Below are 15,177 nucleotides of genomic sequence, written 5' to 3' on the forward strand. Positions count from 1 at the left end.
TCGATATATTTTTATATTTTTTTAAATGATGTAAAAAATTGTACACTTTACAAATCAAAATATATTTGACCAATATTAAATTAAGAAATGAAAAATATCACACATTTAATAAAAGCTATTTTTTTCAGGGAATTATATTTGGATAAATGATTTTTATAATTGTGTGAAAAATGTGTTTTAAATCGGTTAAAAAATTCTTCAGATATGACGAAATATACAAAAGCAAAATTAACATTAAGGGGTCAACATTTTGAACCGCCCTCCTGACCAAACTATTAGGACACTATTTCTCATATTGCGACTATATTTTAGAACTCAGCCCCCTCAAACCTCCTATATTTTAGAAGTCAACCATTTTAATCCATCATAAAAAGGTATGTTCAGAGATAAATACGTTTTTGTGTCTGATTTCGTGATTTAAAATATCGTCTGCGTTAATTACTTAGCATGTTTGAGATCATCCCCTCGAACCATTACAATTGCGTCCTAAAACATGATGATCTGATCATTACATCAAAAGTTATTCAGGTTGATCAGTTTTTTTTTGACACATGGTATATCATTAGTGTTTTCAATCTACAGTATCTCACAGAGGAAATTTTGAAATAAATAGTTATTTAAGATGTCGACTCTAGCCCCATGTCCACACTCTAGCCCCCCCCCCCTGTCCTAGGTCCTTCCGTCTCTTAACGGATTTGTATCGCTCTCAAGCCTATTGCTATTCCTATTCCTATCTTACTAAGCCTATTGCCTATTGCTATTCCTATCTTACTAAATGCATAACTCTCTTTTTGTGTGTCGTTTCGGTACATTTGATATTTGTTATTAAGATTTCATTTTTAATCAATAATTTATTCACCTTCGTTAGCAACATCCTTTCAATGCCAGATCGAAAATAAATCGAAATGGATCGAGAAAAAAAAGAATTGTTTTTTTAAGACTAATGAATAATTAATTCGCCGATACGGCATTACTTTCTGGTTCACCTAATATATATACATATTACTTTTTACAAACTAATTTACAATGTCAGTTTCCACACCTTTTCGTTCAAAAGCAAATATTTGTTCAGTTAAGTAAATATTTGTTCAACAAAACATTTACATTTTTCGTATATTTTTTGAGATATGCAATTGGTGTTTTTCAAGGAAACATTTACCTTTTAGAACAGGAAGCTCAATCAATTGCAAAAGTCAATGCTCTATTAAATACAAGTGCAAAAAAAAAGATACGTCTATAAAACAACAGATTTTTCCTTACCTGCAATCCAAGTAAACACGGCAACGTAACAAATGGAAAACGTAAACATAATCGAACGATAATTTGAGAAATGGTAACATAAGTTCTTCGAAAGGGGAGTTTTCAGTCACAAGTTTGATTTAGCACAGGAAATAATTCTTCCTTTCATTAAAAAGAGGAACTTGGGTCGAATGTTTTAATAAGGTATGTGTTCGAAACGAGATAAAAATGCTTCGTTTTGCCTACGCTAAATGACCGGAGCTCTTTTTTATTTTATTTCTTCTTAATGATTTGTTAAAGTGAGGCATAAAATAGACGAAGCGAGATAATCTAAAACGAGAATAAGATTTCAACTACCGCTGTACTTTTAAAGGTTGTTGTAATACAGTGTCTTAAAATGCTATTTTTTAAAAATAAAACAAAACAGTTAGATATTGAACAACTGGTATTTTGTTTAAAAAAGATTGGGTAAAATAGTTTAATTTAAGAAAATAAGAAAAGTAAAATAGTTCAATGCGATTTATTTTATTAGAAATGAAACAGTAATTTTCAAATTAGCATGCTATTGAACACAGTAAAAAACTCTGGATCAAATTACAGTAAAAAGTTCTGACACTTATGGTATCGTTACTTTTTACCCCATAGTTCCTAACATGTTACCGAACAAAAAATCTGATAAACTGTCATTTTTATGGACAATAATGACCGTAAAATCCTTGAACTGCTCTAATTAAATAAATATTGTTGCAGAAATTACGGTTTATTATTTTATGGTAAAAAAGGATTTTACGGATGATGCACCCAAAGTGTTATTACTTTCTATCGTAATTTGACCCGAAAGTTTTTACAGTGTATTTAAAAAGAACAATCAGAAAACGTACAAACGTTACTATTTTGCTTAAATTACATGTGGTAGAAAAGGTTTATTTTAGACACTGAGAATTCCACTTTATTTTATTAAAAATTAAATAGTAATTTTGAAATTAAGAGGCTATTGAAAACCGTGAAAAATTTCGAGTTAAGTGACGGTAAAAAGTACTCAGGGTATCGGAATTCCATTCTTACCGAAATAATTTACGGAGCAAAAAAATCAGATATACCGTAATTTTTATCGAAAATAATTACTGTAAAATCACTGAATCACTCTAATTATATAAATATTACTACAGAAATTATTGAATGACTATAAAAATGAATTTAACGGTAAAATGGAATTTACGGATGATGCACTCAAAGTCTCAGTACTTTATACTGCATTTTGATCAAGAATTTCTTTTTTCAGGAATTTCAATTTTACGTAATGCAACATAATTTTAAAAAAAATGATTCTCAAGCTTAGCATATATTTTAAATTCAAGGCCAACAGCATTTCAACAGAATATTTTCTCCAAATCTTGTAGAGAGTTTTCTGAAATTTAAATTTAGAACTCAAAAAATTAAGATAAAAAAAAAGTATTTTCTTGAAATGCGTGACAGTAGAAATAAAAGAACAAGCAGTTGTGCTAAGCGTGAAACAAAGCTTTTTATGTTCTCAGAAAAATAAAATGAAATAAGTTTGACTGAAAAATTCAATTCCTAGTATTGTACGTGAGACTGATATTTATTGCCAGAAAACTTGAGATTAAATTATTGATGATACATTATTGCGCATTTGCCTCAGGATCATAACTCAATTTTTTTTGTTACTTCTGAAAGAATATTGTGCAATTGTGGAAGAAAAAGGATGAAACATATTTGTATGGATGGCTAGGCAGTCTTGCCCCCTTCTCGCTTCACTTAACAACCCCGCGATTGCATTGACTTTACTTTTTTTTTCCTTCATTGGTTGCTCTCAAAATATTCTGATATATCTTCTTTTTGGACATTTAACATCAAAGTGACATCAAAGTTACAAATTTTCTGCAATTCAAAATTACATAAACACCGATATGATTCCACACACTTACAAACTTTGAATTTCGTTTTTTTGAAAGTTTACTAATTTTGTCTTACTCCACTTCTAAATCAATTGTTGTCTACAAATTAATTTGAGAATTGTAATTAACTTGTATCGGAGTATTGTGCATTTGTGTAGTATTCAAAGTAAATCTGTGTGCAAGCTGAAATGTTCATTGTTGGATTGGTGAGAATTACGTGTTAGGTTTAAGGCAATTCTTCTTACATATTTCTGAATACATGAACATTTTTATCATTACTGAAAGCTAAAATATGTGAAGTTACTATAACATAGCAATATTATATGTTATGACATACAATATTTCTTCATTTTTACTTAGCTCATCGTACTACAATAAATTTTTTGTAATGTAATCAGTTTTTGATTTCAATCATTACATAATTACTATAATAATTTTTTCTTGTTTCTTCGTAAGAAATTTTAGGATCGTAAGAAAGATTTTAGGATCGTAAGAAGATCGTAAGAAATTTTAAAATTTGAATTTAGAAAAATTTTAAAAATGTTAAAAAATACTTACTGAAAAATACTGAAAGAAAAATTGATGACTGAATAAATAAAGATTTCCCGGACATATTCTCTGTAGGTTAATATAAAAGGAAATTAAATCTTTTTTCTTTGTTGGGAACCTTATTTGCTAGTATTAAAAATAAAATATTTCAGTTGGAATTCTAAAGTTTTTTCTGTTCAATATGTTTAAAATATAAAATAACTATACTCCCAAAAAACTAATAATTCCTTTAAAAGTTTTTAAACATATCTACAGAATACCAAAATAAAATTCATGTTAAGAAGAATGAGTAGTACTTAAACTTTAAGGCTTTCATTGTTTCCATTAAAAGCGTCTAGACGAATAGTAAATTTTAACTTAAGCATTTCTTTGGATAAATTTTCTTTGGACTAATTTGTAATATGGATCCTATTTTTTTTTGTTTTTTTGAATGACCTGAATCAGCAGCATTAAAAGAAACACGCAGTTTTGCATTACATCAAATACATTCATAGTAAATTTATATCTTAGAGTTATTACCGAATAAGTTTTCAAAGTTTTGAGGAACAGACAACACTAACACTTAGTAACACTTTTTGATATAATAATCGAATTATCATAAATGAAATTTTTATTTTGGATGTAACTAAAATCACATATTTAAAAAAAATGTGTGTTTTCAAAAACGGCTGCATTTCGAAATGCGCTTAAAAAAGAAATCAATTGCTGTAGTCATTTTATTTAAATGCGCTTCTTGAGCAATATAAATTTTTTTTAAAAAAAAGCACGTATTTCAATATATGTCTATTTTTTGTATAAATAAAAAAATACTATAATTTGAAATGCTTATTTTGAGCAGATGTATATGCCGTAAGAAGTGCGCTTAAGAAAATTTATATTTATAGCCTCCGTTGAACAGCCGACCCAATTTTGGGTTTACGATTACTAATTTGAAATTATACAGCGGCCTAGGCCAATAGGCCCATACGCCAAATACAATGGATCATTGAAATAGGTCAACAGACCCTTATATAAATAAAATACAAAAATTATATATATATATATATATATAATACAAAAATTATTAACCTTTATATAAACAAAATACAAAAATTATATATATATAAAATACAAAAATTATTAACCTTTATATGAACAAAATACAAAAATTATATATATATAAAATACAAAAATTATTAACCCTGAGACAGCCAGCAAAAACTGAGTGAGCTGTGAGCCAGAGCTGGTGGATCCCTCAATACAAGACAAAAAATCCAACAATTGCATCAAAAAACAGCCGTAAATAGAACTCATAAAACCACCAAAAAGGTGAAAGGATAAAATAACATAAATGAATACAGTGCTAAAATTGATAGGTTAAAACTGAGACAAAATCACAGATGTATACACTTGCCAATAGGGCATAGAAAGGATCCAGCCAATCAAGCCAGCTTGAATCATGCTGGTAGAACCAAAATAGTGAGGGTGAAGTAGTAACAGGTAGTTAAAATGAAGAACAACAAGTAAAGCACAGTAAATTCAATTAAAGTACAAAAAAAAAATACAGAGGATACAATACCAATAGATACTAAAAGGTAAGAGCTAAAAAGGGGGTGTATAACAATCTAAAAACCGTGTATTAAATGCAATCGCAATGTAAAATACCAAATGTATTAAAATCCAAAGGTTGTAAACAAACCTAAAGCATGTATAAAATGCAAAGGCAAGTTAAAACACTAAAATGGCAATGTGGTCCAAAAAAAAAGTTTTGTCAAGGTGGTTAGATCAAGCAGGTTAAAATTTTAGTTATTGTCAATTTCGTTTATTAATGCCATATGTTCCTCAAGAGTAGTTTTAATAATAATCTTAATAATTTCTCTACAGACCTTGTCTGCAAAAATTTGTTGGTCTGTTTTTTGGAAGAAATAATTTTTTCGGAGTGTTCGGTACCGATCACAATTACATAAAAGATGCTCTATGGTTTGTCTTTGGTTACAGATTTGGCAAATGTCTGATTTATTAAAAAATTTGTTTTGGTATACGATTACTAATGTTCAACTCCGTAGCCTTGTCATTTTGAACCCAATCCAAAAGACAAGGGAACTTCTGGATCAAGCATTGGTAGAAATTTGCCTTCGTGGTGGATTTTTTTGATGAAACTAACCCGTATTTGCGTTACATGGAGAGTAAAACAGCGGAAACTTCTCATGGTTAGCCTGATCACAGAGGACTCTAACCCATGATCTGTCTACCAATGAGGATATTTTACGTCAGCTCTGTGGTCGGTGTAAGTCGGATACGGAATTCGTATCGACCAGTCCTTGCTGGGATTTGAACCCGGTTCACCTCATTGGAAACAAGCGCTCTATCCCCTGAGCCAGTAAGAAAATAATGTATCTATATATATCTATATTATATATTTAAGGTAACTTTTAAGTATATTTTATTTTAAAAGTAGACAAACCATTTTTAATAGGAGGCGTTTTGTATAAATTTAGATTAGGGCATAATAGTTATCATGATGTATAAGCGAAAAGCTTATTTTATCATCTCGGATCATATTTTTAGGGCGTTTCGAATAACTTCAGACGATATTGTGTTGCATATAACATTTAATCAGTTTACAATACAAAACACGCAAGAAAACAATTATGGTTTTATAAAACAGTAACTTATACTTGCCTGTATGAGTTAAAATCTTAGTATTTATTGGTAAAAACTCTACTTACGCTGCATAGGGAATTTCCCCAATGTGAAAGGGGAATCCACGAATCTCGTATCCAGTACCAATCCGAGTTTGAGTCAGTTGGTTTCAGATGCTCTGTATTTTAATATTTAATGTAAAGTTGAATGGTGTTAATCCTTAAGAACTTTTGAAATTTGAAGAACTTAAGAAGACTGTTTTGTTTCCTCAAAAGATAAAACTACTAACACCATGCTGTAAATAACGGTTATAGCCCCTCAAATGTTAGCGATATATAAGCAAATGACAGTTATAGCCATTCAATTTATAACGATATATAAGCAAATGATGGCTATAGTTAAGCATTTTTCGGCAATATATAAGCAAATGACGACTATAGCCATCCTACATTTTCTACTAATAAAAAAAAAGAAACATCATTAACGAAATTAGCACAAAATGAACAAATGCATTGATTTGTTGATTAGTCAGTAATACATTAAAAAGATATAATATTCCAGATAATGTATTGACTATTTTTTTGCTTGTTTGTTTGGGAAGATAAAATAAATGTAGTGATGAGCAAATAACGGTTTCAGCTGTCGAGAGTTTTCACTAAAAAAGTGTAACAAAATGAGATAATTTCCACTTCCAAACACGCGAATGGCACTCAGTTTCATACGCAGACATGAATAACTGGAACTGCAACAATTGGAAAAAATACGATTGTCAAATTAATATCGCACGGCAAATTGTTATAACAAATCTGTCAAATCTAGAATAGGTGTCTTCATGTGTAGTAGTTCCAAAAAAGAGTTGAGTACTTCTGCTCTTTTTATAATTAAATTGTTAAATAGTTCTACTCTTATTAATCATGGGTAGGGCTGCAGGTTTGTCGCGGCGCGAATTTCCGCGATGATTTCAGCGAAATTGTCATCTTTTTTCCTAAAATCCGCGAATTTCTCAATATGTCTTGACTTGCGCGAAAATTGCCTAAAATGTGATTTTTTTAAATTTATTATTTTTATTAAACAGAATTTTTTATTTTCCTGAACCTTAAATTGAACATGTGAAATTGATTAGATATTTAGGGGAGTGAATCAATAGCAAAATGACATGAAAATAGTTCAGAGACAAGAGATAATCACAATCTTGTCAACTAAGGTGGTCTTTCTACACCTAAGGAGGGTAATTACCTTCCTGAAGTCAGTAAGAGTACAAAAGAAATTAGAATCACAAAAGAAGGAAAATGTTATAAATCAAATCTTAGACAGAAGATTTTTTATACATGCTATTGCACTGGGCAATGAAATTTCTACGGCCTCTCTATATATCCAGTTAATTTTTCCTAGGCGACTTCCTGTGATTTCTTAAATATGGATCAGTTTCTAGATGAAGGGGGGGGGGGGTAGTAGTTACTAGGGACTTGTATCTAGTAGTTTGAATGTAGAATGTTTGAGTTTTCACAGCAATTACTTCTTACAAAGCAACGGTAAATGAATTGCGCGTTGGCGAAGGAAAATTGATCGAGTTTTGGAAATCAAAAGACCGAAAGCTTCAAAAGTGGCAATTCGAAGTTTGTCGGTGCCTAAAAACAGCTTTGACGCAGAAAGATCGTTTTCTAAGTGTAAAAATGTATTAAGTGATGAAAGACGAAGGATAAATGAGAATAATCTGACAATGTGCAATACATTGTACCAAAATTCTGTTCATTTAAATAAAAATATTAATATTGCTTTAAATTCAAAGAAATACTTTTGTTGTGTATTTTTAAGCTTTTTTTATTATTTGCGCAATTTCTGTCTTTTGCATCATTTATGTAATAAATTTTTTTATGTTTAGAATTTGTGTAATTTTCAAAATTTCCCGCGATTTTTCCGCGAATTTGGGGTCCTTTTTCCCGCGACAAACTTGCAGCATGGGACATGCTTATTTATGATAAAATTAATGATAAAAAGAATACATAAAGTAGTAGTCTAGCATTTTGTTGATTTTCTCATCTTCTTCGTCTACAATAGGCAAGTCGTTATTAGGGATGTATCACTTATTGGGTACTTTTTCTTCAATTAGAGCACACTGGTAGACCATAATACACTTACGATGAAAGTGAATTTTTAAATTGACTTGATACAAGCCATTTTTAAGATAATTGAAGGTGCTAAAAATTTGGGTATGTTGTTTTGCACGGAGGAAAAAATTCTGGTAAAATTACCGTGCTGTTTAGTAGTGGCATTTCTGTTTAAAAAAAGCAATATAATTAAAATACTAAAAACTGAAATATATGGTACTTAAAACATTTAATTTAGCAATTTTTCCGTTGATAAGGAAACAGTTTACCGAAAAATTTGGTTTCGCAAAATCAAAGTACTTATTGCCACGCATTTAGTAAGAAATGAGTCTGCATCCGGCTCGCACCAGTCACAGTGCTGATGTGAAATATCCTCAGTGGTATACGGATCATGGGTTAGAGTCCCCTTGCCGTCAGGCTAACTGTGGGAGGTTCTCGTGGTCTTCTTCTCCACGTAACGCAAATGCGGGCTAATTCCCTCAAAAGGTCTTCCGCGAAGGCGAATTTCTCCGAATACATGATACAGGATGAATACATGATCCACATTGCGATGAACTAGATTTTGACGATGAATAACTTTAACTTATAACTTCACTTTATAGGCCGGGATAGCCTGGTCGGTAGGGCGCTGGGCCCATATCCAAGAGGTCGTGGGTTCGATCCTCGCCGGCCGAAGACACCCCGTGTAGTAAATGGTGACTGGTGCACGTTAAATCTGTCGAGTCTCAAAGTCCTCCATGTTCCCACAACAAATCAATACCTCTGGGGGTACTGATCCAGGAGTTTCCTTGTCTTCTGGATTGGTTCAAAATTACAAGGCTACGGAGTTGAACGTAAGTAGTCGTAATCCCATGAAATTGGGTCAGCTGTTCAACGACGATTATAAAATAAAAATAAAATTCTTCACTTTGAATTCGAAATTGAACGAGATTGAACGAAACTGAATAGCAAGTGATACTTCAATTAATACTTCATTTTTCAATGAAGAATAATGAAAGAATTATTGACAACCAATGTCAAAACGCCTATAAAAAAATTTTATATTTTCTAATTTTAAATTTACATTTTAAAAATAAATATATTAAACTTATAATTTGTTTTTAACATTTCGTAACATAAATATTCAATATGGGATAAAAAAAAATTTTTTTTTCAACAGAATGCTAGCTAGTACGAAATCAAGATTCTTTTTAAATAACTCTAAATGTGCTAAAAGTTGCAAGTATTTTTTTCTAAAAGAATGCCTTGAATTTTTATTTTAGTCTTATTTACAAATCCTAATTTTTTTTTCATCGAAATTACTTTTCTTGCATATTTTATGGGTAGTTTTATTCTTTTCTGTTTTTTACAAGGAAAAAAAAGTTATTAAAAACAATATTAAAGTGATTTTTTACGGAAGCAATTCCAGTAAATAAGCTTAATTGGTTAAAAATAATGTATAATAAGTCTTTTAAGTATTACTAATTTGCATAGAAAAAATTTCTGTTCATATAATTAAAATCAGAACGAGAAAAGAAAAAAAATATTCACTTCATAAGAAATATTTATTAACTTGAACGCAAAAAAACGCTTTCAGAAGAAAATTAGATAGTTAATTACTATGTTAAGTAACATTCAAAAATTGTCTCAAAAAATCGCAATATTGCATATTTTAAGTAAAACATTTAAGTCAGTATGCATTTATTTCTTGAATTCTCTGCTGATTTCTTTGCTGATTGGTTTCTTTTCTTTTTTTAAAAAAAAGTATTCCTTAAAATGAGGTTAAAAAAAGTTTCGAAAAAATTATAACTTAATACTAAATTTAATGATTTATTTATTTATAATGTTTCATTAAATTTTTTATATGAAAATGAGCCGATATTTTTTTAATATTATCACGATGTTTATATGTGAGTGAATTTTTTTGGAGCAAATTAATTGTAATTTGTGTCTTATGTAAATATCCATGCATTTGTAAATTTTTTTACATATTTACAAGCATTTTTATGTTGCAAATACATAGATAAAAAACTTCAAAGATATAGAATTTTTTAAATGCTTTTGTTTGTTGCCCATGTGCGTGTACACAAATGCACAGTAAATTAAAACGTTTAAAAAATTTATGTGGCTATAAAATAAAATAAGCCAGTTCTAGAATCAATAAAGAAAAGTTCGAAAAGGGAAATAATGAGGTGAAAATATTGTTTAAAAAATATTGTTTAGCATGGATTTCTGTAATTTGCACAATTCCCTCCTCCAGGAAAATTTTACCAATCAAAATAAATAAATAGAGAAAGGAGTCAAAAGAGGAAATCTATAAAAATTTCATTGTAGACAAATAATACATTGTTACATAAGTCTTTTTACGTCGAACTAAAACAAGTAGATAAAACTAATAGTGTTGGATCCCCACTGGTTTTATTTGTAAAAAAGTACGATTTTTTGCCTAACATTTTTTCACGCGTCCGAAGTTGCTATCTGAGAAAGTTAGATATGATTCGCCTCGTGTTTTACTGTGCCAAATCGAAAGGAGATAAAAGCTGACTATCATGACTAATAGTTTAAAAACCATACTGTTTTAGTATACAAAATGTGTAAAAAAAGATCTATTTCTGACTAATTCCTCAACACGCGTTGACCATTCCTGGACAAGAGATTCTATGCTTTTTTTTACACAGTATCACGAAATCAAATATAAGTCGTATTTTAACAGTTGCGGTTTTTAGCATAACAGTGCCTATTATCACAGGACCAGTAGTACTAATTGCCAAAATTGATTAAGCATCATTGTTGCCAATAATAGTTTGGCAATTTTTTAAGGTTTTGTGAAACGAATACCTTTTCTCCATCAATTTTGTTTTTTATAACGCAACTAGTTTTTGTTTCTAGTACCGTTGATCACAAATTATTTAATTTTATAGAAATGTTTTTCAAAAGCGTAGCTCTAAGCAAACCAAACACGTGATTTCAGTAAATTCTTATTCGGAGATATTGCAGCCATCCATGTTTTTCTTTGATCACATCTAAAAAAAAACGAATAAGAATAATTAAATTACTTTTATGAAATACAATTCTAATAATTAATTTTATTAAAAAGAGTTTTAGTAATTAGTTTTATTAAATAGAGTATTAACAATTAATTTTATAAGATAGTCTTAGTAATTTATTTTATAAAGAAGTCTTAGTAATTTATCTTATAAAATAGTTTTAATAATTCCTTTTTTTAAATAGATTTTATAAAAATTAATTATTAAATTGTGTTTTAATAATAAATTTTATTAAATTAAGTTCTAACAATAAATGTTATTAAATAGCGTTTTAAGAATAATTTTTTTAAATTTTAATAATTAATTTAATTAAAGAGATTGTTATTAATTTATTAAATATCTTTGATAAGTTTTTGTAGTAATAGAGCTTTAATAATAAATTATTATATTAGTGTTTTAATAATTAATTGTATTAGTAGAGTTTTAATAATTACTTTTATTAATTAAAGTTTTAATAATTAATTTTAGAAAACAGAGTTTTAAGCAGCACAAACATCACTGGTATTATCTATTAAATATATGAAGAAGAAAAAACAGATTTGACTGCTGTTTAAATTATAATAATGGCTGATAGTAAACCATTGAGAAAATTCTATTTTTCAAATGTCTCTTTAAATTTAAATATTTGAACAAGTTTTAGGATCGAGGCTAAATTTACCTCTTGCTTTCTTTATCCAAAATTCAGGAGGCTTGCACAAACGGTTCTGGAGTTATAAGAGAAACACACAAATAAACAGACACAAAAAAATCTTCCTTTTATTTGTAATAGATAAATCAAACTTGGTATTCTCTTATCCCTAGAACTGCGTAACAGTCGTATTTTGCTTTTAACCAATACAACCATAAAATATTGAGAAATAATGCAATAAGAATAACACACGCTGTCATTAATACTCAAACAATAGTAGTTTTCGTGCCTTTATAAAAAAGAAACAAATTTCTCTTTCAATTCAAAACAGAAGTGGAATAAATTCACGACTTTTTTCAAATGACTAACATTAGAAGGAGAAGAAAATTCATTTTAAACTAACCGCAGGAAGGAATTAATCATGCATCTTTTGTATTAAAAACGGATGGTCGGTTTCACTGCATTTTATATTCCTCAAAGAATGAGGATTTTGGAAATTCCTCGAATAAATAAAGTGTAATTCAATACAGAGAATCATTTTAAATGAATCTACTGTCACGTTTCTCTGACAAAATGTTCTGAGTTTGTTTTTCTTTATAAGAAAAGTGACTTTTCTCCTTTTTTTTCATTTAAAAAAAATGGAAATAATGAAATATTTAAAAATGGATAAATAGGATTTATAGATGAAATACAATAAATTGCCCTTAAAATAAATTTCCCTTTTGGAATTTTTATCGATATTTTATAAAGAGTTTTAATATAGTTCGATATTTTATAAAGAGTTCGATATTTTATAAAGAGTTTTAAAGAGTTTTAATTAAAAATACTTCTGGCAAACATTTGTTTGCCAGAAATATTTTTAGACTGAAAAAATATTATTTTTTCTTTTTCATCATTTTTTTAATATCTTAGTCATCTTGTATTTTTGCTTAAAGGGATTTTTTCAGTAATGATTAATTTGTTTAATGAATTAAATTATCTAATGAAATCATTACACAAAAATACAATCAAATTATATCATTAAAAAAGTTCATCTTTTTTAATGATATAATTTGATAATTTAATTATATAATTTAAAACATTTGAATTGGAAATATAAATGTTAGCTTTCGTCTTTTAGGACTAGAGTTTTTTGAGAGACTAGAGTTAGCGACACAAACATTTGTCCAATAGGCTGTTTTGGAATTTGAATTGTCTCCGTAAAAACTTGAACACGTCCAAGGGTCGAAAACGGTTGATTTCATTATTATTTTTCTAGATGGAAATTTAGAAACGCTTTTAACAATAATCATTAGACATCATATAATTAACATAATTTAGATTCATAAATGTACCGTTTCAAATACGCACAAATAGCCAGTCCATAGCAGGGAAGAGGTCGCTATGAGCCGCCATGCCATCTTAATTATTATGATCTAAGTTTGCAGCCTCTTTAGTTGGTAACTACTTTAGTTTGCAATCACTTTAGTTAGTAATAGCTTTAGCTTTTAACCCTTTTAGTGAGTAACCCTCCTTAGTTCGTAACCTCTTACTTAGAAATCGCTTTAGTTTATTACCGCTTTAGTTTGCAACCCTTTTACTTTGTGTTCGCTTTAGTTTGTAATCGCTCCAGTTTATATTCGTTGCGTGATTTACTAAGAAGGTAGGAATATATTCCTTAATCTATGCAAATTTGTTTGACTCAATCTTAAAAATAAAGTGCTAAAATAAGATGAAACATAAAACTAAATTTAAAAAATCTAAAACTAAATTAAAAACAAACTTTTAAATCGTAGTCAATGTTTTTGATCTATGTGTTCAAAGTAACACTAGTTTTAGTGACATAAAAATAAACTACAAATTCTCATTTTTTAGTAAAAAGCCTTGATAGAAGTACTTGAAGTTTAAAAGACAGTTAAAATCTCTGTAGAATACATTTTGAAAAATACATTTAGGCCGTGTTGCTTAAAGGTTAATACTTACCTACCAACTTGACTAAACTTAAACTAAACTTGATTTTTGATGTAGACTTGAGTTTACTATCTCGTATTCTGTTGCTTAAACTATTTTGGTCTATAAGAAGTTCTAGGTATTTCTATATAAACTTAAGATTATTCTTAAGGTTTAATAGCAGAAGATTTTGTTTTCAAACTTTCAACGCAGATAATATACCAAGATAGTGATCATTATTAAAATCATTGTTGAAGCTTAAAAAAAGCTTTTGATTTTAATTTTGATAATATTCTTAGAAATAGGCGATTTTCAAGACAATAATTGCTCAAATGCAGAAACTTTTGATTTTAATTGTTTAAGAATGATAACATGCCAAGATATTAACCCTAACCAACTATGGAGCTTAAATTCAAAAGTTCTTGTTTTCAAATGTTCCTCATTGATAATACTCCAAGAGAGTGATCATTGTTAAGACCATTGTTAAAGCATAAATGCAGGAGATTCAGTTTTTAATTGTTTAAGCATGGTAATAATAGGATAGTGGCCTGAAAAATATTTTCCCGTTTCAATAATAATTTACTTTTCAATAGAAACCAATATTTTAATAATAATATAATATTTTAATTTTTTATAATATATACCTGTGTAATAATTTTTAATGACACAATCATGCCGTGTTTCGTTTTTATTCCGATATCTTGTTTATTATTTGAAAAGCTAAGTGGAAGAACCGGCTAAGTGACATTTTAGTGAATTTGAGTAAATGAGCACTAAAGTTTATACGTTACACCTTTTTGTTTTTCGATAAATCTTTATGTTTTGTTTTTAGTATGTTTGTAAAGACATAACTCACAAAATTTGGGGGGTATATTTATTTGATTCTCATTCTTTTATAAAGGAAGATTTTAATGATTTATATGAGTAGCATTTGTTTGTTTTCATGGACGATATTTAATGTTTTTAATTCTTTTGTGACAAAGAAACATGCTTATATAGATATTATACATATTTTGAAAACTGCTTCAAAAACTTTCACGAATAACTACTTATGCCCCATATTTTCATGTATAAGTCAATAAAATATATTTTTTTAATACCACAGAAAAATAATTTAAACCCAAGGACTTAAAAAATGTTAATAAAAGGAAAGAAATTCT

The 15,177-nt window shown here is 28.7% G+C and overlaps 1 protein-coding gene across 2 annotated transcripts in view; it reads right to left on the bottom strand.

The window, feature by feature from the left end:
- LOC107440374 (uncharacterized) overlaps nucleotides 1-15,177 on the bottom strand; it is a 54,713-nt gene that overhangs the window by 12,492 nt on the left and 27,044 nt on the right. Inside the window, exon 1 of one of the 2 annotated variants that reach the window (XM_087159932.1) lies at nucleotides 1,261-1,498. The exons of the other annotated variant lie outside the window; for it this stretch is intronic. Coding sequence (XP_087016058.1) covers nucleotides 1,261-1,309 — 49 coding nt within the window. The 5' untranslated portion in view covers nucleotides 1,310-1,498. Of the gene's footprint in view, nucleotides 1-1,260; nucleotides 1,499-15,177 lie in introns of those variants that run through there. 2 annotated transcript variants of the gene reach the window in all.

This window comes from Parasteatoda tepidariorum, chromosome 3, assembly GCF_982258835.1.
Source record: "Parasteatoda tepidariorum strain Cologne lab strain chromosome 3, Ptep-v5.0, whole genome shotgun sequence".
Classification (NCBI taxonomy): domain Eukaryota; kingdom Metazoa; phylum Arthropoda; class Arachnida; order Araneae; family Theridiidae; genus Parasteatoda; species Parasteatoda tepidariorum.